Source organism: Caretta caretta, chromosome 7, assembly GCF_965140235.1.
Source record: "Caretta caretta isolate rCarCar2 chromosome 7, rCarCar1.hap1, whole genome shotgun sequence".
NCBI lineage: Eukaryota > Metazoa > Chordata > Testudines > Cheloniidae > Caretta > Caretta caretta.
Genome location: NC_134212.1, coordinates 90,995,648 through 91,020,463, shown reverse-complemented (window position 1 = coordinate 91,020,463; position 24,816 = coordinate 90,995,648). Strand labels below are relative to the sequence as shown.

The window sequence follows — 24,816 nt, the reverse complement described above, 5'->3', positions numbered from 1 at the left end:
TGGATCTTATTAGTTCAAATCAAGGAAGAAGAGAGGTTGGAGTATCCTTCTTTGGACAGAAATTTCCTGGAGGGAAAACTGTAATAACAACCAAACTTAGGGAGAAAGCTAAGGCTGAGGTTTACATTTGGTTTTTATTTGAGATAGCAATAAAATCAAACCCCAGAAAGAGGTTAAGTTTGGACTATGTGGATATTCTCTTCAGTACAAGGTAGAAATTCCACCTGTTTTCAGTACTAGTCTGTTTCCCAATTCGGATGTTCTACGTTTCACCCCCTGTTCACCCTTCTCATGCCTACGTTTCCATTCCTCTGCATGTTATTGTTGGGCAATTCAACAATAGTCTCTTTGCCACAAAAAAACATAACCTCACTCTAAGCACAGATGTTACATAGGGTATGATATTATATATTATGTGATTTCTTGTCCTGCTATGGAAAACCTCACACTTTAAGAGAATCGCTCCTTTTGGGGAGAGGTTTATTGTCTTTTCCCCCTTTTTACTCCCTTCAGGAGCAGGATGCTGGAACAATTTGTATAGTGGGGTGCTAGGAGCCATTGAACCAAACTGTAAACCCTGGATATAACGGAAATTACTTCAAGCCAGGGGGTGCGGCAGCACCTCTAGTTCCAGCATCTATGCTCTGGAGCTTCTCCCTTACCCTGCACAGAGGGGTTGAGTTCAAAAAGAAAGTTAGAACTTTGAGAAGTGTCATTATCAAATCTAGCAGGCATGCTTGAATGGATTGTAAATTTTAAAATTGGAAAATTTAAAAAGCACCTAAGTGACTCAGGAACCTAAGTCCCATTTTTGAAAGTGACTTGGGCACTTAGAGGACTAAGTCCCATTCAGTTTAAAGAGACATATGTGTGTAAGTGCCTGGGTAACTTCTGAAAATGGGACTTAGGTTCCTAAAGGCTAGATCCACAAAGGGATTTATGTGCCTAACTGCCACTTTTAGTGGCAAAGTCCAAAATTTAGATCCCCCTAACCCCTGATCTGCTGCTGCCAACCCTGTAAGCACCTACATTTCCGCTAGTGAAGTCCCCGTGGGGCCTAAGCATCTGCCATTGGGCACAAACACAGCCACCAACCTCTGACACTCAGGTGGCTAGCTCACACCTAAACCTCAAAGAGATCCTCACACTAGGTGTTTCCCCACCTATGTCACCTGAACTGATGGATCAGTTCTCACACAGGATGACTAGGGTGGTGGATCCCATTCTTAGGTGCCTAACTCTCCCATCGTATAGGGAGCCTGGGTGATTAACTCGGGACTCTGGGTGCTCCAAGGCAGCAGGGTGGCTAAACCTTAGGCATTGTGATGCTGAGTCTAAGTCCCCTTTGTGTATCTAGCCCCTAAGTCACTTTGACAGTTTTGAAATTGTTACTTATAATAATAAGTTTCTGTGTAAGTGAATACTGCTAGCATTAATAATGCAAACGTACTCAAGGGGTTTGTACCATTTAAGAGTGCAGAAATTAGTCTGTTTCTATGCCCCTTGTTTCCACCACCTTCCAAGAGATGACTGGGTTTTTTTCCTTTTATTTAAAGAGGTAGGAATGCTGGCTCTCATTAGCACTGTTCACTGTTGATGAGAAGAGAAAAGGGAGGCAGATAAAAAGAAGATACTGAGATATCATTAAACAAACTGTTTACCTCACCTTTGATTTCTCCAGCCCTTGCTTTTTTGTAAAGGCCTTTCACATCTCTGCTTTCACAAATATTTAGAGGAGCATCTACAAAGATTTCAAAGAAAGGAAGACCAGCCATTTCATGAATTTCCCTTGCATTTTGACGATCCTATAAGAAGCAAGGGGAGAAATCATAAGCAATTCCACAATTGAATTCTCAGTGGGGTGTTGCTAAAATGTTTTATCTGGTCACCAACACCTGCCTAGAGTTGGATTTTTCCAAAAGAAGGGTACAGGCCATATTCATCCATTGTAAAATGTTATCTATTCTAAATATATTCTTACTAAGAAAAAGAAGTTCCTTTTCACATAATGTTTAATAAAAATTACTAGTTTGATCTAGATTCAGCTTTTTAACAGCAGTTTAGAACATCTATCTTCACTTAGCAGGCTGGCAGAATCTTATACTTTGAATAACTATTTATTAACTAATCCTTGCTTTAAAACAAAAATTATTGATAATCAATTGTATTGACCTGATATTAGCAGATTACGGTCATTATTATGAAGCAAACCAAATCATAAGTATAACAGGATATCAAAACTTATTAGAACAGCATATATCAGCTTAATTATACCACTATAAAGCCCTATATGCCTTCCTCCAGTTTTCTATTTTTCAGGGAACTAGTGATTATGAATCTCTTGAGTGAAATTTTTACTTTTAACACATATTAACTGACACCTAGTTTTCTACACATTTTTGAACATCAGTGTGTCAGGCCAATTTGCATCTGAGCAATAAGAGACCAAAGAACTTATTTTATATACTTGTGATTTTTTAAAAAAAAAAAGAAAAAAGAATAGGGGAAAAATAAAGTGAGTGTGTGATGGGGTGAAACCCATCACAGGCTGGAAAAGGGTTAATAATTAATTATGGAACAGATACAATGTATGTACTGTGATAAAGTTCCTCCTCTGCCTCGGTGGGTCCTGCGTTTATTGGCGGATTTGCTTGCCTCAGAGATTCACGACAGCCCTCAGTTTGGCCACTTTTGCTAGTGGCTCAAACCTGCTGTTCACTCAGCTAACCTCATCACTGGCCGGCCTGGGGAAAAGGAAGGAGAACAATCCCCGCAGTCTCTGCTGATCCACCATGCTCAGAGACCTTCCCCTCTGGTGGAACCCATAGTCCAGATCATCTCCGCCTGTGTCTGATCAGGAGTTGGGAGGTTTGGGGGGAACCCGGACCCGCCCTCTACTCCGGGTTCCAGCCCAGGGCCCTGTGGATTGCAGCTGTCTAGAGTGCTTCCTGGAAGAGCTGCACAACAGCTACAACTCCCTGGGCTACTTCCCCATGGCCTCCTCCCAACCCCTTCTTTATCCTCACCACAGGATCTTCCTCCTGGTATCTGATAATGCTTGTACTCTTCAGTCCTCCAACAGTCCGCATTCCCATTCTCAGCTCCTAGTACCTCTTGCTCTCAGCTCCTCACAGGCACACCACAAACTGAAGTGAGGTCCTTTTTAAACACAGGTGCCCTGATTAGCCAGCCTGCCCTAATTGATTCTAGCAGCTTTTTAATTGGCGCCAGGTGTCCTAATTAGCCTGCCTGCCTGAATTTGTTCCAGCAAGTTCCTTCTTGTTCTGGAACTGCCCATGTTATCTTACCCAGGGAAAAGGGACCTGCTTAACCTGGAACTAATTTATCTACCTTCAACCACTCTCCTGTAACGCCAGAGTCGGAGACCTCCTGGACTACGACCGGGGAGACTGGCTGGATCCCCTGACGCTCGCTCAGCGCATGGGGCTCTCCAGACCGCGTACTGCCCTGCGCGTACTTCAGGAGGTGAGGGCCGCTTTGCCGCCCGCTGCTCGGGTTTACCTCGACCGGGTCCTGTGAGAGGGCGCGCCCCGCCCACCCTCCACCCCAGGCCCTCCGGACCTTCTCATCGGGCCCCTGCCCCGTGGACCCGACCGCCCCCCCCCGCCCCTTCACCGTGAGCCGGCTCCGCGAGCTGCAGCCGGTCCGGTTCCAGACCGCGCCAAAACGACATCTCTACACGCTCGTGCTCCACACCCTTCATGTCCTCACCCTCGCGTCCCGCCCTGACACAAAGTGGCGGGACCTTCTGCCACCTCTAGAGGGTGAGGAGCCCCGGTGGGCCAGCCTCTATTCCACCTTAGTGCCGAGGCCCGCCGGGGATATCAGTTGGCGGCTCCTTCACGGGGCCGTGAGCACGGGCGTGTATTTGGCGCGGTTCACCCCGATTCCGGACACCTGCCCCTTTTGCGGCGTGAGGGAAACCCTGGCGCACGTCTATCTGGAGTGCGCCAGGTTGCAGCCCCTATTCCGGCTCCTCACCAATCTTTTGTTACGGTTTTGGTTGCACTTTTCTCCTCACCTTCTTATCTACGCACTCCCTGTCCGTGGCCCCACTAAGTCGCGGGACCTCCTGGTCAACCTCCTCCTGGCCCTGGCTAAAGCGGCCATCTATAAAACCAGGGTGAGGAGGTTGGCCGATGGAGTCTCCTGCGACTGCGGGGCCTATTTCCGATCCTCTGTCCGTTCACGTCTCCGAGCGGAGTTCCTCTGGGCGGCGTCCACCGACTCCCTTGACGCCTTTGAGGAGCGGTGGGCGCTGTCCGGGGTTCTCTGCTCGGTGTCCCCATCTGGTTCCCTTCGTTTGACCCTTTGACCGCACTCCCGTTCCTGTTTTTCATTAGTTGTCCCCCGTAATTAGTTGGCTCTCCAGGCCCTGTGGATCTCCCCCTTAGGCTGGGGGGGGCTCCTTTCGTAGTGGACGAGCTCCGCCCGCCCACTTCCTGGATCCCAATAGGACCACTCTCCTGTAACGCCAGAGTCGGAGACCTCCTGGACTACGACCGGGGAGACTGGCTGGATCCCCTGACGCTCGCTCAGCGCATGGGGCTCTCAAGACCTCGTACTCCCCTGCGCGTACTTCAGGAGGTGAAGGCCGCTTTGCCGCCCGCTGCTCGAGTTTATCTCGACTGGGTCCTGCACGAGGGTGCACCCCGCCCACCCTCTACCCCAGTCCCGCCAGTCCTTTTAAATTGGGCCCCTGCCCCATGGACCCAACCGACCCCCTCAGCCCTTCACTGTGAGCCGGCTGCATCTCTGCTTCCAAACCACACCAAGGAAACATCTATACATGCTCGTGCTCCACACCCTTCACGCCCTCACCCTTATGCCCCATCCCGACACAAAGTGGCGGGACCTCCTGCCACCTTTGGAGGGTGAGGCCAGCCTGTATTCCACCTTGATCCCGAGGCCCATCAGGGACATTAGTTGGCGGCTCCTTCAAGGAGCTGTGAGCACGGGCGTGTTTTTGACACGTTTCATCACCATCCCGGATACTTGCCCTTTTTACAACGTGAGGGAAACCCTGGCGCACGTATATTTACAGTGTGCCAGATTGCAGCCCCTTTTCTGGCTCCTCACGAATATTTTATTACGCTTTTGGCTCCATTTTTCCCCTCACCTTTTTATTTACACACTCCCCATCCGTGGCCCCACAAAATCACGAGATATCTTGGTTAACCTCCTCCTAGCCCTAGCTAAAACAGCCATTTATAAAACCAGAGAGGGGAGGTTGGCTAATGAAGCGTCCTGCGATTGTAGGGCCGTTTTCCGATCCTCAGTACATCCCCGTATCCGGGCGGAGTTCCTCTGGGCGGCATCCACTGACTCCCTTGACGCCTTCGAGGAGTGGTGGGCCCTGTCCGAGGTTCTCTGCTCGGTGACCCCGACTGGTTCCCTCCGTCTGACCCTTTGATTGAGGGGAAGAGCGAGAGACGCCAGCCCCAGCCGTTGCCGCTGTGAATACCATCATTACTGCCATCTAGGAGGGGTCCTATAATACATGGTGTCTACCCTCCCCACCCCAAAACCGCCCACCCCGCAGCCGTGCCCATCTTGCCGGGCACTCTCAGTAGAGGGATGATCGGTGACACTGGGCACGGCACTAGGTAACTCGAGGGGGTGGAAGACCACGAGTGTCGAGGAAGCCCCCCCCGCTCTAGGCCACCAGGTAACTCAGGAGGGTGGAAGACCACGAGTGTCGAGGAAGCCCCCCCCGCTCTGGGCCCAGGCTAGCCTGAACACTTCTCCCTCCTGAAAGCTGCTGTGTTATACCTTCTGTTTGCTTTTGTTTTGTTGCATAGTTTTGCTTTATCCTCTTTGGTGATTCTTTGTAAGTGTTACACAAATAAAATTCTTTTCTGCTTCAAAAAAAAACCACTCTCCTGTAACGCCAGAGTCGGAGATCTCCTGGACTACGACCGGGGAGACTGGCTGGATCCCCTGACGCTCGCTCAGCGCATGGGGCTCTCAAGACCTCGTACTCCCCTGCGCGTACTTCAGGAGGTGAAGGCCGCTTTGCCGCCCGCTGCTCGGGTTTATCTTGACTGGGTCCTGCACGCGGGTGGGCCCCGCCCACCCTCTACCCCAGTCTCGCCAGTCCTTTTAATTGGGCCCCTACCCCATGGACCCAACCGACCCCCTCAGCCCTTCACTGTGAGCCGGCTGCATCTCTGCTTCCAAACCACGCCAAGGAAACATCTATACATGCTCATGTTCCACACCCTTCACGCCCTCACCCTTGTGCCCCGTCCCGACACAAAGTGGCGGGATCTCCTGCCACCTTTGGAGGGTGAGGAGCCCGAGTGGGCCAGCCTATATTCCACCTTGGTCCCAAGGCCCGCCGGGGATATCAGTTGGTGGCTCCTTCACGGAGCCGTGAGCACGGGCGTGTACTTGGCGCAGTTCACCCCAATCCTGGATGCCTGCCCCTTTTGCGACGTGAGGGAAACCCTGGTGCACGTCTACCTGGAGTGCGCCAGGCCGCAGCCCCTATTCCGGCTCCTCACGAACATTTTGTTAAGATTTTGGTTGCACTTTTCCCCTCACCTCCTTATCTATGCACTCCCTGTCCGTGGCCCCACTAAGTTGCGGGACCTCCTGGTCAACCTCCTCCTGGCCCTGGCTAAAGTGGCCATCTATAAAACCAGGGTGAGGAGGTTGGCCAATGGAGTCTCCTGTGACTGTGGGGCCTATTTCCGATCCTCCGTCCATTCACGCCTCCAGGCAGAGTTCCTCTGGGCGGCGTCCACTGACTCCCTTGACGCCTTTGAGGAGCAGTGGGCGCTGTTTGGGGTTCTCTGCTCGGTGTCCCCGTCCGGTTCCCTTCATTTGACCCTTTGACCGCACTCCTGTCCCTGTTGTTCATTAGCTGTCCCCCATAATTATTTGGTTTTCCAGGTCCTGTGGATCCCCCTCTTAGTCTGGGGGGGGATCCTTTAGCAGTGGGCAGGCTTCCTGGATCCCAACAGGAACACTTTCCTGTAGCCATCTGGCCGTACCCTGTCACAGTACCTTGTTAGCTGCTTCTCAGCCACAGGGGGCAGGATTGGGAGGCATCAGGTGATAACTTAATGGACACTCAGGTCCCTTAATGGACACTCAGGCCCCATAAAAGGGAGAAGAGTTTAATCTGAAGTAGGAAGCTAGAGGGAGCAGATAGGAAGGCAAGTTCCTGTGAAGGGCTGAAGTGCCAGAGACTATTGGAGGCTGGAGGCCTCAGTAAGACTTTGGTGGGATCAAGAGTGTTTGATACCAGAGCTGAGGAGAGGCAATGGAACCCCGGGAAAGGGGGTGTGCACAAGACCCAGAAGAGAGGTTGATTCTTGGGGACTTTAGATTACACTGTGACATCTGTTCCCCCAGAAAGGGTTCAACTAGCTGCTTCTCAGCTGGAGGGCTATGTGGTGTGCAAAGACAGATGGCTTGCAGGGAACAGAGAAACATCCCAGGGGCATCAGACCCTGAAATACGGCTGGTGGTGAGTACACTCCATAACTCCTCGACCGGGTCCTGCACAAGATATATATTACACTCTTTAAAAGCGCCTCTTTTCCTAAAAATTCTAGTCATGAATTCTAGTAGTGAGAGAGCCAATGGACTCTCTGCAGAGACCCCATTTTGCCAAGTAAATATCAGAATAATCTTAAATAGGTTTACCTTTGCAAAAGGGGAAATGAAACTAGTTATGCAAACAAGACCAGCATCGGCAAACAGTTTGGCAACCTCGGCAACACGGCGGATGTTTTCTTCTCGGTCATCAGTTGAGAAACCTAGGTTTTTGTTCAGACCATGCCGAATGTTATCCCCATCCAGCGAGTAGGAAGGCATGCCACGAGACAGCAGTAATTCTTCCAGAGCAAAGCCAATAGTTGTTTTACCAGCACCAGAAAGACCTGTTAGAGAAGACAAGTAAGGCATACCGAGGTTCATTAAAAAAACAGAAAACTAAACAGTACTCCAATTAATTACTGGTTACAAGTAATTAAACATCAGCTCCTAAAATATAAATATAGATTTGAGAAAACAGATTAGATATTTGAGGTAGATTAGAGGCATGAGACAGACAACAATAGCCATAGCAGAACAGTTGCATGCCTAGGCCCTGCTAATCTCTTGTACTGAAACTAAAGAATGGGATTTTTTGCAAGCAGACTAATTCCATGAGGAAATCCTCATGGAGACTCTCACATCTCTCTCTCAGGGGAGAACACAGGGTTTGGTCCCCTCTTTTCTCCTGTGAAATAGATGCACTCAAACCTGGCAAATCCCAGGGGATATGTAGGGGGCCAGGCCATCACGTGGAGACCCCTCGCTGGGCTGTGACAGTTGGTGGGATACAGGGCCTGGGAGCCTGCTGTCTTCTGAAAAATCAAAGGGCCGAGATCATACTCCCATTACTGGCCATACCTTGTGTCCCAATCCCCTGCATGGACCTTAGACTGCACAAAGAGCAGTCCATGGGGTCTGTGTTGGAGGAAAGACAGTTCTGTGGAAGCATCCAAACCCCTTTTCTTTCCAGAAGGGTTCAGATCCATGCACTGGAGACTGCTCCAGGAACGGAGTCAGGACAGGAGGTCTAGCTAGGGACAGGAGCACTTCAATTTATGTACGACAACAAAGTTAGTCACTAACTGATAATCTAGGAAAGTTATCTAGAAACCCTCAAATGTACTTCCATTATTGCCTAATCCTTTAAAAATTAAAATCATAGAAAGTTATGGTAAGATCCCTGTATATTTCAAAGAAGAAATATCACCAAATGAAATTAAAATGCTTCATATACAGTACATATAAATTATATATGAAAGGGAATAAACAGCACTGGATGAGTTTCAGCTTCAGGAATAACCTTAAACTAATTTAGTCTTTCACCTAAATGATTGGTATTCAGTAACTTTTTTAAAACTAAACTTTTTTTAATAGAATGGTCAGCACAAAAGCTGATATGAACATAAGATAAAGTGATTCTCCAAACATTATGGAATGTGTGTTTTCCCATATTCCAGCTGCCAAACAAAATATACCAAGAGTTACCAAGCAAACATACATGATAAACAATTAAAAGTAGTAAGAGAATTGTGTAAACATAACTGAACTGTGTACAGAGTGTGGTTGTGACTTACCCTAACCTGTGAGAGAAGTTTCGCCCTGGAGAGAAAAAACCTGGAAGGAAGGGGGAAAAGTAATCCCTTCCCCAAAGATTCATGAAACGAAATACAATGTGACTTACGTTGTAAGCATTATTTATTCTCTATATATACAAAGCCCACCCTGTTATATCATTTAACAGGATATTTTAAATCCCAGGAAACTATTTTTATTTCATCTGTGTATCCACGTCAGAAGAGTTTCCTAGGTCCCATTAGTATCAGTTTATGCAGGTCAAGGTGAAATAGATCTCTTTACACCAGGGGTGGGCAAATATTTTGACCCGAGGGCCACATCTGGGTGGGGAAATTGTATGCAGGGCCAGGGCAGGGGGCTGGGGTGCGGGATAGTGTGCGGGATTTGCAGGAAGGGGCTCAGGGTAAGGGATTGGGGCAGAGGAGGGGTTGCAGGGTGTATGAGGGAGCTCAGGAAAGGGTGTGGGAGGGGCGCGGCGGGGGTTGGGGTCTGGGACACGACAGGGGGCTCAGGGCAGGGGGTTGGGGTGCAGGAGGGGCGCGGCGGGGGTCTGGGTCTGGGACGCGACAGGGGGCTCAGGGCAGGGGGTTGGGGTGCAGGAGGGACGCGGCGGGGGTCGGGGTCTGGGACGCGACAGGGGGCTCAGGGCAGGGGGTTGGGGTGCAGGAGGGGCGCGGCGGGGGTCGGGGTCTGGGACGCGACAGGGGGCTCAGGGCAGGGGGTTGGGGTGCGGGAGGGGGGCGGCGGGGGTTGGGGTATGGGATGCGACAGGGGGCTCGGGGCAGGGGAGTGGGGTGCGGGAGGGGCACGGCGGGGGTTGGGGTCTGGGACGCGACAGGGGGCTCGGGGCAGGGGGTTGGGGTGTGGGAGGGGGGCGGCGGGGGTTGGGGTCTGGGACGCGACAGGGGGCTCGGGGCAGGGGGGTGGGGTGCGGGAGGGGCACGGCGGGGGTTCTGGTCAGGGACGCGACAGGGGGCTCGGGGCAGGGGGTTGGGGTGCGGGAGGGGGGCGGCGGGGGTTGGGGTATGGGATGCGACAGGGGGCTCGGGGCAGGGGAGTGGGGTGCGGGAGGGGCACGGCGGGGGTTGGGGTCTGGGACGCGACAGGGGGCTCGGGGCAGGGGGTTGGGGTGCGGGAGGGGGGCGGCGGGGGTCGGGGTCTGGGACGCGACAGGGGGCTCGGGGCAGGGGGTTGGGGTGCAGGAGGGGCGCGGCGAGGGTCGGGGTCTGGGACGCAACAGGGGGCTCGGGGCAGGGGGTTGGGGTGCAGGAGGGGCGCGGCGAGGGTCGGGGTATGGGACACGACAGGGGGCTCGGGGCAGGGGGTTGGGGTGCGGGAGGGGCGCGGCGGGGGTTGGGGTCTGGGAGGCGACAGGGGGCTCGGGGCAGGGAGTTGGGGTGCGGGAGGGGGGCGGCGGGGGTTGGGGTCTGGGAGGCGACAGGGGGCTCGGGGCAGGGGGTTGGGGTGCGGGAGGGGCGCGGCGGGGGTTGGGGTCTGGGACGCGACAGGGGGCTCGGGGCAGGGGGTTGGGGTGCGGGAGGGGGGCGGCGGGGGTTGGGGTCTGGGAGGCGACAGGGGGCTCGGGGCAGGGGGTTGAGGTGCGGGAGGGGGGCGGCGGGGGTTGGGGTCTGGGAGGCGACAGGGGGCTCGGGGCAGGGGGTTGGGGTGCGGGAGGGGCACGGCGGGGGTTCTGGTCAGGGACGCGACAGGGGGCTCGGGGCAGGGGGGTGGGGTGCGGGAGGGGCGCGGCGGGGGTTGGGGTCTGGGAGGCGACAGGGGGCTCGGGGTTCGGGTGCGGGAGGGGCGCGGCGGGGGTTGGGGTATGGGACGTGACAGGGTGCTCGGGGCAGGGGGTTGGGGTGCGGGAGGGGCGCGGCGGGGGTTGGGGTGTGGGACGCGACAGGGGGCTCGGGGCAGGGGGTTGGGGTGCGGGAGGGGCGCGGCGGGGGTTGGGGGATGGGATGCGACAGGGGGCTCGGGGCAGGGGGTTGGGGTGTGGGAGGGGGGCGGCGGGGGTTGGGGTCTGGGAGGCGACAGGGGGCTCGGGGCAGGGGGTTGGGGTGCGGGAGGGGGGCGGCGGGGGTTGGGGTCTGGGAGGCGACAGGGGGCTCGGGGCAGGGAGTTGGGGTGCGGGAGGGGGGCGGCGGGGGTTGGGGTCTGGGAGGCGACAGGGGGCTTGGGGCAGGGGGTTGGGGTGCAGGAGGGGCGCGGCGGGGGTTGGGGAATGGGATGCGACAGGGGGCTCGGGGCAGGGGGTTGGGGTGCAGGCTCCAGCCCGGCGCCGGTTACCTGAAGCGGCTCTGGGGTGGCAGCGGCAGACACTGTGGCCAGGGCAGGCTCTCTGCCTGCCTGCCCTGGCTCCGCGCCGGGAAGAATCCGACACCACGCCCCGAGAGCTGCCCTTGCCATGCCTCCAGGTACCTGCCCCGCAGCTCCCATTGGCCGCGGTTCCCCATTCCTGGCCAATGGGAGCTGCGGGGGGCAGTGCCTGGAGGCAAGGGCAACTCACAGAGCCCTCTCCCCCGCCCCCCAGGACGTGGTGCCAGCTGCTTCTGAGAGCGGTGCGGGGCCCAAGGCACCATGGGGGGCAGTCCCGCAGGCCGGATCCAAAGCCCTGAAGGGCTGGATCTGGTCCACGGGCTGTAATTTGCCCACCCCTGCTTTACACCATGCACTAAGCTCTACTTGGATTATTGACATACATAAATGAATTTCGAGCTATACTCATCCAGCACCAGTGAGCAACACATTTCACACATCCATTTGCAGTCTCAATAAGGCTTAAAATACCTGTTAGCCAGACTGTGCAGCCTCGAAATCCACCTCTTGTACCCACAACTTGGCCTCTTTTACTTCTGCTGACATGATGAGCTTGATATACAACATTAGTGGCTCTCTGGATATTCTACACAAAAAACAAAACAAAAAGTTTATTGTTTCATATTGCAGAATAGAAAAATCCAAGGGGAACTGGGAAGAGGAGAAAATTCAAATTCAGAAGATTCAAAATAAAAAAGGAGGTTATTTACAGTAAAGCACAAAGGAAGTATGTTTGCAGTGCTACCTGTTTCTGAATAAATAGTGGATAGCTTTACATGGAACTTAAGGGGGGACAAATAACCAAATAAGATGGCTGTCTTTGGTTTCAGATGGACTTAATTCAATACAATTGTTTTTCTAAGATCTGTCATTCAATTCTTCTTTAAGTTGCTTTTTATCTTCGATCCCCTCATATCATACCGGTGCATTTTCATATGTTGCCTCTGACTATGAGTATAGCAGGAATTTCCTGTTAAAGCTGATACGAAATTTAATCTGCATATGGATTGTTGTAGATAGGGCGCTCTGAGGTGGCTGACTTGCCCTCAGGCATATGCACTGCATAAAAAAGGAAATGTGGATGCAAACTACACACTCACCATGTTTTCTGTCTTAGTTCTCTTAAATTCTGTGCATGTGTAAAGCACAAGTGTAATTGTTTACATAACGTAAACCAGCGGTTCTCGAACTGTGGGTCGCTACCCCGTTTTAATGGGGTCGCCAAGGCCTGGCATTAGCCTTGCTGGGGCCCAGGACTGTAGCCAGAGCCCCACTGCTCAGGGCCAAAGCCCAAGCACTTCAGCCGTGTGTGTGTGTGTGTGTGTGTGGTAGAAGGCTCAGGTTAAAGGCCCCCCCACCTAAGCCCTTGGGATTCGGCTTTGGCCCCCCCGCCAAGAGTGGAGGGTCTCTGGCTTTGGCCCTGGCTCCCCTGCCCAGGGCAGCAGGGCTCGGGAGGGCTCAGGCTTCGGTCCCCTCTCCTGGGGTTGTGTAGCAATTTTTGTTGTCAGAAGGGGGTAGTGGTGCAATGAAGTTTGAGAACCCCTGATGTGAACCATTTAAAGCTGTCAACTTACTTGATATGAGTGTTAAACTTAAACAGCTTAAATTGTTAACACTTATATCCAGTAAATTGATTGCTTAAATGGTTTACATTATGTAAACAATTAAAATAATACTTTATTGTGCTAAGGTCAACGGATAGAATCCTCCTTGACCTGGCCCTAGAGGAGCTGCTTCTTTGGCCAGTGTCTCTGCATAATTCTGAAACCACTGGTCATGCTTTTACCCCCTTTTCCCACTGTCAAGAGTTCTCTTGCTCAGCCTTTCCGTAGCCTGCACCCACTTTACCATGGAATATTGGTGGCTGTGTTGCATTTAGGATCGTCTATGCTCAGAGGGTAGGGTGGGGTGGATTTTACTTTGAACAGCAATGTTCATTTTTGCGTAAATCACATTTATACTTAAACTGTGGTTTAGAAATATTCATACATTCAAGTTTTGGTTAAATTGCAAAAGCATTTCACTTCACATCACCCATTCTCTCACTCTCTCACTCTCTCTCTCACACACACACACACACACACACTAAACTACCTTTTGCTGGCAGTGATTATAGGCTGATACTACTGCCTGTTATTAAAGTTGCTTGACATTTCCTATTATAAGAATCTGTTTTCAGTTACTTATAACTTTGCCAAACTGTAATCACTTAGGCTCACATTTTCCATGCATAGGAACCAGCAGAGTAGGGGGGGGAGAAGGTGTAGTGGGAGGGTAGCCAGATCTGATGAGGAACAGGTATGGGGGAAGAACCTGGACCAGCTGGGCAAAGAAACTAGGACAAGAAGCTGGAGAGGAGGGGTGAAGATTGGACAAAGAGCCTGGGGATGGAAACTGGGATTGTAAGCAAGTGGAGATGAGGAACATGGGTGGTGGCACGGGTGTGTGTGTTTGTGTGGGTGTGACACTGGAGCTCAGGAAGGGGTCAGAGTCAGATTGGAGAGGAGCCAGGAGGAAAGGAGGGTGATACTGGAACTAGAACTAGAAAGTAACAGGACTGGGGACAAAGAGGCAGTGGGAGGGGGAGGAAAGAGTGGTAATGAAATGGGAACTGGGACTAAGGGAGGGAGACAGAGATTTGGATGGGAATCCAGAGTGGGAAGACTAGGACTTGTTGGGCAAGCACACTAGGACTAGGATGAGAAGCCTGAGGAGAAAAAATAGTATCTGATCATGTACTTATAGACACTATCACAATGCATAGGTACAAGTGGAGGAGAGGGGAAATTAGTCGTACTGGCAACCTTAGTTCTGGCATTTTCTAACATTTGAGTGCTTGACGTTGCAACCTTAATAATAGTCTTTTGACATAGTTTATGTGTGTGTAATACATGTCTCTCCCACTAAAAAGGGCTGTGGATTCCAGAACATCTTCCTGTCCATATACTATCTTTCAACCAAAAGTCAGAGGCTATGTTGCAGCCATTATAGAAACTAGGCCTTTGTTTATCCTCTGTATAAACTTGCTTTGTTGCTGTTCTATTAATTGGCTCACTGTAAACTAATAGATTTGAAACAACTGTCTGGATACCACTGAGCTTTGCCTTCTCACAACAGTTGGTTTCCTACTGATCCAGCTGAAGAAATGGCTTCAAGAGTCTGATAGGAAAAAAAGTACAAATATTTTCTGCCCAAACAAATTCTGCACGATAGCTGGGTTTACGAGAGATACACATATGGTATATGAACTATCACGGGTTCTTAAACTTTGCCATGACATTCCACCCCATACTATAAAAATATTTACTCTTCTCCTGAAGTTAGAGAAGGGAAGTAATAACATTTCACTTGCCACAGAAAAGTTGTAAGTGAAGACAAAAAAACTAGGAATGGGAGAGAGAATAAAATGGGAAGAGTATTTTAAACATATTGGCAAGGCAGTCTGTCTCTTTGTTCCTGCTTGTTGCGTCATTAACATTCTTGGGACTCAGCAAACAAATAAGCATGTATTGAAAACAAATCAATATTTACTAAACTACTGAGGTTTTGGCTTCTGTAGAATTTTAAGTGAAAAATTATTCATGCTACCCTGTTCTTGCTATTGCTTTCCATGGGACAGGTCAGCCTTTCCAGTGAGATCATCCTCACAGAGAAACACTTATTTACTGTATTCCAAGTTTCATGCTAATTTTAAAAGTATTGATCTAAATTTTCAAAAATTGGGGTCCATTTCTGTGTCTAAAAACTGTGGCTGCAAGTTTGCACTCCCAGTTACTTATGGGAACCGAGATCTCCAGGTACCTGATTTTTCATGTACTATTAGGTACTTAAATATCCCCGTGACAATAATTGAGTGTCTATACAATTGTGAATCTAAAAATGCCCCAAGTTTATTTGCAGCCTCACATAGGGCAGCCCAAGGTAAGCAGAGCTGGAAATCAGGCCCAATTATGAAAAAAAAAAAATTCTCCAGATTTAGAAGAAGTAATACATTCCCGTTCTTGCATCCACGTCACCATCACATCTTGATGGGAAATCCCAAAGCTAAAAAGTTTTGAGGGCTCCTGTTTCAACCACAGCAGGTGATACATTTTATCCCTTCTGGGAATCCACAGCCCCAACTGCCTCAACTCCCACTTCCCATTTTAACTGCTGCTGCTGCTGCTGCGGGCAGAGTGGTTCTCAGAGACTGACTCAGCAATCATTTCATTGGTTAGGATGGGTTCTTTTTTGTTTGTTTTTTGTTGCTACTACCCAGGCTAAGGACATTTGCCATTTTTAAAAGCAGTTCTTTGCTGCTACTATGTTCCCGTGGTAGGGACAAACGAGCAAGCACCACCATCTGACAAGAACCAACTTCTGGCCAATTCAATGCACTGGTTCGCCCTACACTGACACACATTAGTTGCTCCAAAATAAGGCCCTCACCTAGCGTCATCTCCTGGAACACAGGGTAGCAGTTCAGCATAGCTTTTGGGTACAAAGGCACCAGTGAAGAAAATCAATCAGTTATGGATTGATTTATTCTGAGCTTGTTAGCTGGGCAGGCGAGGCAGCATTTGAAACACAGGCACAGTGTTGCCAACTCTTGCAATTTTATCATGAGTCTCATAATATGGAGGTGTTTTTCTTAAAGCCCAAACTCCTATTATTAGGCGATTATTTGAGAACCTAGGCTTTCATTTAAAAAGAAAGTTAATTTCCAGCTCTCACAGTTGAGGAGGGAAGCATGAAGATGTGGCTGATCCGAGTGTACCCAAAAAGCCCAGAAACCGAAAGTTAAAAAAAAAAAATTATAATCTTTATTTTTAAAGATCTTGTGATTTCTAAGCCAACCTCGTGATTTTTGGCAGCCTGACTCATGATTTTTGAACACCTGGGGTTGGCAATACTGTAGTCAGCAGTTTCACCAACTCTCATGATTATAGCACAAGTCTCATAAAAGTTATTTTTTTCTTTAGAGCCCCAGCTGCTGGAGTCATGTGAATGCATGAGAATCTCAGGTTTTCATTTTTCTAAACCACATTCTTAGCCCTCGTGGTTGAGGATAAAAGCTTGAAAATGTGACCTGAGTGTAATTAAGGCTCAACAACCAGAAGGCAAATATAAGAACTCACAATGTATTTTTTTAAATCCTGGTTTTTAATCCAGTTGAATGATTTTTTGGGGCCTTACTTGTGAATATATAACATTTGGCAGTACTGAGAATGTACCATAGCAGTGCAACTTTGGTCGTCCCTTAGCTTCAGGCTGCAGCATTTGAGCAAGTGCTAAATGGACATGGCATCAGGGTATCCAAGAGAGAAGTCTGTCAGAATTATTAACCAAAGATAAAAAGCAGTATTTATGATTTAGCATAATTTAAAAATGCAGAATCAAATTGCTAATGACTAACCCTACAGCGCACAGGGACCCTCAGTGTCCAAAGAAACCCCTTTTCTGGGGTTTGGCTTTTCTGGTAACCCAGAAAAAAAAACAAAAACCCAGAACATAAACCTCTGCTGATGCTTCCTCCTCAAGCCAGGCTGTTTCAGGACCTCCTCCATTCTAGAACCCTAGTTTCCTCTTACTCAAAAGGAAATATTCCCACAACCTGCACATCCTCACTGCAGCTAACTGTACTTAGCAACAGAGCCTAGGGTCACTCAACAGAAAAATCCTGCACTCCTATACAGTGTCTGATAGGCTACATCTACACTTGGAGCTGGATGTAATTCCCAGCTCGCACAGACAGACTTGTGCTAGCATGCTAAAAATAGTAGTGTAGCCATGTCAGCCCAGGCAGTGGCACAGGTTAGCCACCTGAAGTACAACCCCCCAAAAACTCTGTGGCAGCTAGCCCCAGAGCCACTGCTCATGCTACTGCTACTACGCTATTCTTAGCATTCTCAGAGGAGAGCTACCACAAGCATGTGCGTGAGCAGGGAATTACACACAGACGTAGCCCTAGTCTGCCAGCTTGTTACACATACCTAGACTTCAAACACTCCTACACCAAAACAAGAGTACAGCTATTGTGAGGGATTGTTTGCAGACTGAAGGGGACACGACAGATTGTTTGCATGTGAAAGTTAAGTGAGGAAAAAATATGTTGAATATCTTTGCAAAATAGAATATGTTCTTCAGAATTTTGTACCACTCTCTTCAGTAACAGCTTGTCTGTTACACACAATTTTATAAAATAGTTTTTCAACATGTTAATATGGGAGAACGATCCTGCTCGAGACAAACCTTGTTGGTGACTATACTTCACAGAGGCTCAAGAACTAAAGTAGATTCCTGGACATCTTACAGAAGTAACAACAAAAAGTAGGGGAAATTGCTTGTTGGTGAGCTAGTAATCTCTACTGCATACCCATCAAACAGCATTTTTTTGCTCCCCAAGATTCTCTAAGAACTGTGTACCCAAAGCACGATGAAACGTACTTGGAAAATCCTGCAGCCCATTTACAGTAAATACAGGAAATTCCAGCCGGAGACCAAAATCCTGTTCTACTTTGTCTTGCATATATTTTTTGTTCATGTTTAGCTGACTCATTCTTAAAGAGAAAAAAGAAAAAAAACTTTTAGAAACTGTATTATGTGTTGAGAGAATTCAACATCTCCCCTCCTGAAGTCCCCCCAGTAATCCCTCCCTCTGGAGTTTCAACACACACAGGGTAAAATTCTTGCTGTCAAACATACAAAAGATAAATACAGCACAAGTACAGTAAAGCAATACAAAACTTTTCCTAGTTGGGTAGATTGAGAGGACATGACAAGACAGACTGTTCACCAGGAAATACTGATTTAATTCAGAATGATTCATCATCTTAAAACTGCCTTGGGAAGTCAGACCTGAAACATTAACAACCAGAGCAAAACCAAGAATGTCGTAGCCTGAAGTCAAACATTGACATCTTGAGAACAAATTTTTGAAAAGATTCTAAACCCAAATTTTTAGCCACAGAAAGTGGACACTGACAAAAAAGGTTTCTTGACACTTATGTTGCAGTCAGTGGTGCAGCTTGGAAGTGGGGGGTGGGGAAGAGAGATAGTTTAATGAGAATCTAAGCTGTTTTTAAAATACTTTCATTTCTAGCTCTTAAAATGGCCAAGTAAACCTTTTAAATGTGACTCGGAGGTAACCTATGCAGTGCAGGCTGAGGCAGAGAGAGAGAGAGCCCAAAACAATAACTGTAGGAGAGGCATGAACTTCTAACCATCATCTCTAAGCAGTGTTAACTCTGAACTCTAACTACTGCAGGAGGACAATTTTATGTCAGTGTTGTTAAACATTTATTTCACAGTCTAGATAGTGGAGGCAGGGTTGAGGACCTGAGCTGCTCACTTCAAATCCTAGGAGACCTGACCACAAGGAGCCAATCTTGGGACCTGAAGACACACAGCCTGTATTAAACAATTTTACCACGTTTGCATAATGTTGCAAACAACTGAGTTAGCTAACACAATGCTGCCTATGACTGAGTAGTCAGTGTAGATGAGGACAACCTGTGTTTAACACTGGGTCAGTTATCTCTAATTCATCCTGTTCCAGTAACATCCAAACATGTCAAAACTTTCTTGTGTAGAGACGGACTAACTTGGATACATTTGAGGAAGGCAATAAAAAAGCTGGCAAGTGCCACCTCCAACTTCACATGTCTCTGGATAATACCCTTGCAGGCAGGACATGGAATGGAAACAACAGTGCTCACTCTGACAGATTAGATCCTCCTGGCCATGGATATCTATTCTCTACAACTAGATCTGTCCATGATTCTATGGATCATAATCTACTATAATCCTATCTCAAAGATGTAACAGGGGTTAATGGAAAAGAACAGATGGTTCCAATTCTTTTAAGAGAGACAAGGTGGGTGAGAAAATGCCTTTTCCTGGATCAGCTTCTGTCGGTGAAAGACAAGCTTTTGATCTTACACAGAGCTCTTCTTCAGGTCAGGGAAACTAGAGTGCCACAGCTAAATACAAGGTGGAAAAGATCGTTTACTGTAAGGAGTTAACATATTTCAAGCGGCCATTCAAGGCAAAGTGGCCTGTTAACACCCCTGCCAGTCATAGGCAGGAAAGGAAGCAGGGTGGTAGGGAGAGGGGGGAAGCAGCTGAAGCAGTTAGTGGGTTATAAATTATTGTAATAAGCCATAAATCCAGTGTCTATTCAGTCCATGATTTTTAGTGTCTAGCAAAGTTATAAATGTAAGCTCCCAGGCTTGTCTTTTGAAAGCGTTGTGCAGGTTTCCTTGAGAATGAGGGCTGAGAGGTCAAATATAGAGGGATTTTTTTGTGAAAACTATTCACCTACAGTTGATGTGGTATTTTTTCCTTTTATCGTTTTCCTGTGTAAATTCATGCAAGAGTGTAGTGATAGGTTTCACTCACATAGTTGTCATTGGGGCATTTAGTGCAGTGGTTGTCATAGGCATGTGTAGGACCCATGGATCTTGAAAGGTGTGTTGTAGGGGGTGTTCATCATTGTAGCAGTGGAGATATTTCTGCTGGTTTTGGATCTGTTATTCTGGAAGGATCTAGTGCCGCTTTGAGTTGGTGTGTCCTGGTCTGTGGGGAGTTTGCTTCTATGATGAGTTTGGAGAGGCTGGGGGGTGTTGAAGGCCAGAAGAGGGGGTTGAGGAAAGATTTCTTCTACGATGAGGTCCCCATCAAGTATGGGCTGTAGCTGTTTGATGTACCCTGAATAGGTTCCAGTGGCAAGTGACAACTAAGAGTGTGTGGTCGGAGAAGATTTTATTTCTGTTTTGAAGCAGGTTCTCTCATGGGGTAGTCCATTCCATGATGTGATCTACTTCTCTGGTGGAGTGTCCTTGCTTGGTGAAGGCAGTTTTGAGTGTGTTACAGTGTATATCCTGGAGTTTCTCCTCAGAGCATATTCTGTGGTACCTGAGTGCCTGGTTGTAGAGAACAAATTTCATTGTATATTTGGAGTGGTTACTGGACCTATGAAAGTAGGTGTGATGATCTGTGGATTTCTTAAATATAGTTTTGTGCAGGGTCCCATTGCTGAACCTGAACATGGTGTCCTGGAAGTTGATGCTGGTGTGGGAGCTTTCTAGACAGAATTTAATGAATGGTTGGTGAAGTTGTGGTGGAAATTTATGACAGAGTATAAGTCATTTGTCCAGAGGATGAAAATATCATTGATGTATCTCAGGTGTATCGTTGGTTTCATGGTGCGTTTGTTAGGCTGCAGAGTGCCAATAGGCAAATTCTCTTTTGCCACCAAACTGCTTACTTGGGGAGACCCATAAGGATCCGTTTTCTCCTCCCATTCTATTTAACATTTACAAGAAGCCAATGGCAGAAACTGTATGATGTCAAAGTTTCAAATGTCTGGGGGGCTTAGATTTTAAAAGTGAACTTGCTAGTTTGCCAGTTGAGAGTTGGCTGATTTCAGACTGATTATTTTGAATCTTTTTTTCTTAACTCATGTCCCCAAAACAAACTGCCAGCTCTTCTTAACAAAATGGTTAAAAGAGGTAACATTCCTGAGTTGTTGTTTTTTTTTTTTTTTTCCAATATCCATATACTGCTAAGGATAATTTCTACTTGACATATGAGTAGGGCAAATGGAATAATATTCTACTCTTCACTGACAAATGATTAATACACCTACAATATCTGAGGATCTTTGAACAAGTCCTCTGATATTTATTGAGAGTTGACCTGATGCATAAGAAAATGTACTAGCTGCTTTGCAAGGCAGTCTGGACCTGGAAGCTTATCACTGATCTGAAGCATTAGATGCACAGTTCGTCTTTCATAAACTAATCTGCATAGGGCCCACTTCTGCCATCCTTAATCACATTGAATAGTACCTTACTTCATGAGAAGTCCCATCTCAAAAAAAGATACTATTCGATGGGAGTCAGAGTGTCAGAAATAACTGGGCTCATAGTGAGCCCATCTCTCTCTGTCCACCATCCCCATTGCAAAATCCTAGATCCAATATTGGTTTAGTTACCTAAAAAGTACAAGTGTTTCCATGGAAAAAATCCTTTTCATCTTGGAAGGAAAATATTTGTAATTAGAAAACGTTTTTTTCATTAGTTTTCAGAGATAGGGTTTTTTTAAAAATGTATAACAGTTCTATAATTTTCCTCATTCCAACAGTAATACCCCTCTGCATATCTCAGCATGTTATATCTGGCTCATGTGCAGGGCCTGGAAAGGAGCCAGACAATAGTGGCAGTCTAAGAAAATATATTCCAAATAAGCTCTCCCTCATGAAAATCTGTTACACAGCTGTCCCAGAACTAGGCCAGCAGAGAAATATTCTTTGCAGCATAATATTAATACCACATTAGTTGTGCATCTATCTCAGGGGAAAAAAGTATCAACCTTGCAAGAATACATTTCACACATAATTGGTAACTGGTAATGCACTGTGACAAAGTTCCTCCTCTGCCTTAGTGGGTCCTGCGCTTATTGGCGGATCAGAGATTCACAGCAGCCCTCAGTTTGGCCACTTTTGCTAGTGGCTCAAACCTGCCATTCACTCAGCTAACCTCATCACTGGCCAGCATGGGGAAAAGGAAGGAGAACAATCCCTGCAGTCTCTGCTGATCCACCATGTGGGTAGGGGAACACCCCAGAGACCTGCCCTTCTGGTGGAACCCATAGTCCAGGTCAACTTCTCCTGTGTCTGATCAGGAGTTGGGAGGTTTGGGGGGAACCCAGGCCCACCCTCTACTCCGGGTTCCAGCCCAGGGCCCTGTGGAATGCAGATGTCTAGAGTGCCTCCTGGAACAGCTGTGTGACAGCTACAACTCCCTGGGCTACTTCCCCATGGCCTCCTCCCAACACCTTCTTTACCCTCACCACAGGATCTTCCTCCTGGTGTCTGATAATGCTTGTACTCCTCAGTCTTCCAGCAGTACACCTTCTCACTCTCAGCTCCTAGTGCCTCTTGCTCCCGGCTCCTCGCACACACACGTCAAACTGAAGTGAGGTCCTTTTTAAACTCAGGTGCCCTGATTAGCCAGCCTGCCCTAACTGATTCTAGCAGTGGACCTGCTTAATCTGGGACTAATGTTTCTGCCTTCTAACGTAAAGGGGCCTGTCCATGAGGGGGATGTCCTGATGCTGCTGGAATCTGAGCGTGAAGCAAGGCGATTATGCTGATCTATGCTGCAGCTGGATGGCAAGCCTGATGTGACTACCATTTCTGACTTCCTGTAATGAAGAAACAACAGTTCATACCTACTCTGCTTGATTTAGAGAAGAGGAAAGTTGTGTTTCAGAGACTAAAATAAAGGATTTTTTTCCAGTTTAAAAAAAAACCAAAGAAGCCATCTGGCCTGACTCTGTCACAGTGCATAATTGTGAGCAAACTGAAAGGCAAACTTTCCAGTGCAAACATTGACTGTGTGGCCTTTTTATTAGAGAAGCAAAACTACATTTTAAGGTCCCAATCCTGCAAAGACCTATATTCATGCTTAACTTTGTGCACATTATGTAGCCCCACTGACTTCAATGGGTCTACTCACAGTGCACACAGTCAAGTGTGTGTGAGAGCTATTGAGAATGCATAAAGATATGCATATGTGTTAGTCTTTGCAGGATCTGGGCCTAATTTTGCAATGTTATTCAAGAACAAACTGATAAAGCACAATGGATGAGATATTGCAGACAGATCCTGATCCAACTCCCATTGGAGATAAAGACAATATTTCCACTGAATTCAATAGGAGCGGGATTAAGCCCACAATGATTCATTTCCTTTAATCTGTGGACATTTGAAATTGGCATGGTCTTTAACAGGAATACAGAAAGCTTACAGAATCAGACCCATACTGGATTTCCCCCCACTGGAGAAAGATGCATTTTTATTCATAAATGTTTAGGCATAAAAGCATCTTTTCTTTAAGGGTTATTTAATAAGAAGACTACTTTTTTTTTTCCAGTTAAGCACTTTACATTTGGCTCCTTTCCACATTTCAGTCTTAAACTTAAAAAGAAAGTTTAAAACAGTTTGAGCAAATCAGTATTGAATGAAAAATAATAAAAACAGCCCATTTAATTAGATACAATTTTAAACATTTATGGCTAAAAGGAAACTAAACATAAAAATATATAAAGAAACTATTTAAATTTATTTTTAATCAAGAACTATTTGCAGCTTTGAGTGTTCATAATGTTGCACACATATCCAAGAACCAATAAAACCCACAATTAAATTAATAAAAAAACATTTTAATAAGCAAATAATTTTCTTTTAAGAACATAACAGGGCCGCTCCTTCAGCCCTTGTCTTGTGAGTGGTCCCATTGACTTCAGTGAAAAGAGAGTGCTCAGCATCTCCCAGGAGATGCACTTTATCTCAAGTGCTCACACCCACAGGAACCAGGGTTTCAAGATTGAGTCCATAGTTTCTTGTGAAGTACCAAGTTAGTTTTTTATCCTTCTGAAATCTGCTCCAAGCTCTACAAGCCCATCCAGTGAATACTTTCCAAAAATGAGCTGTATCAGAAGTTTTGCTCAGAAAATGAAACTAGTTCTGGCTTTTTGAAAAATTTACACGATGTCAAAAAAAAAAACCCAAAAAAACAAATGCCATCTGCCCATGCATTTGCGCAATTTTGAATTGCAAAGCTGAATCAAAATGTCTCTGTGCTGCTGAAATAAAACATATTTCAGCAAAGTGTGTGACAAGCGCTAAAATTCAAAGGGTAAATTCTGCTTGTTGCAACTGTAAACTGAATCTTTCTCTAGTAATCAGTCACTATGGCCAAACTTCAGACCCTGGAGACTCAGTATGGTTCTGACAACCCAAAAGTTTGTTTTCTCAAAACACTAGCATCAACGGGACTACCTGAATATGTAAGGACTACACAAGCGAGTAAGCGTTTCAAGATCAAACTTATTCTCTCCCATGGAAACAACCTAGGGAAGGGATGAAATTACACTGAAAAGTTTGCAAATTTCAGTTCACAGAGCTCCATCATTACCAGTGGGGCAGGAGTTGCAGGTCCAGAGGGCATGATCCTCCAAATACACAGCTGTTCCAATATTTGTGGGGAAATCCCATTTACCTCAGGACACTTACAATGGACGGGGAAGCCCTGAAGAGCACAGGCTCTTCCTGGTTCCTACCAGGACCTTCTCTCTCATCCCTAGCAGCACAGATTCTTCCAATCTCTGCTTCCCTAACACATTTACAGATCATTTTCAGCTAGTATATGTGCACCTCTCATTCCCTCCACTCCTAAACGAGGAGGGGATAATTTGGACATATTACTTGTCAATCCCTTCTGGGCTAAAAGGCTGCCTTACAGTTAACTGAGCCACACAGTGATATGCCACAGCACATCCTACATAAGGACTTATTGATTCTAGGGG

At 47.6% G+C, this 24,816-nt stretch overlaps 1 protein-coding gene across 1 annotated transcript in view; it reads right to left on the bottom strand.

The window, feature by feature from the left end:
* The window catches only part of PAPSS2 (3'-phosphoadenosine 5'-phosphosulfate synthase 2), an 88,407-nt gene that overhangs the window by 30,382 nt on the left and 33,209 nt on the right, over positions 1-24,816 (bottom strand). The window contains 3 exon segments of the mRNA XM_048856431.2: positions 1,667-1,805; positions 7,678-7,913; positions 11,935-12,049. Coding sequence (XP_048712388.2) covers positions 1,667-1,805; positions 7,678-7,913; positions 11,935-12,049 — 490 coding nt within the window.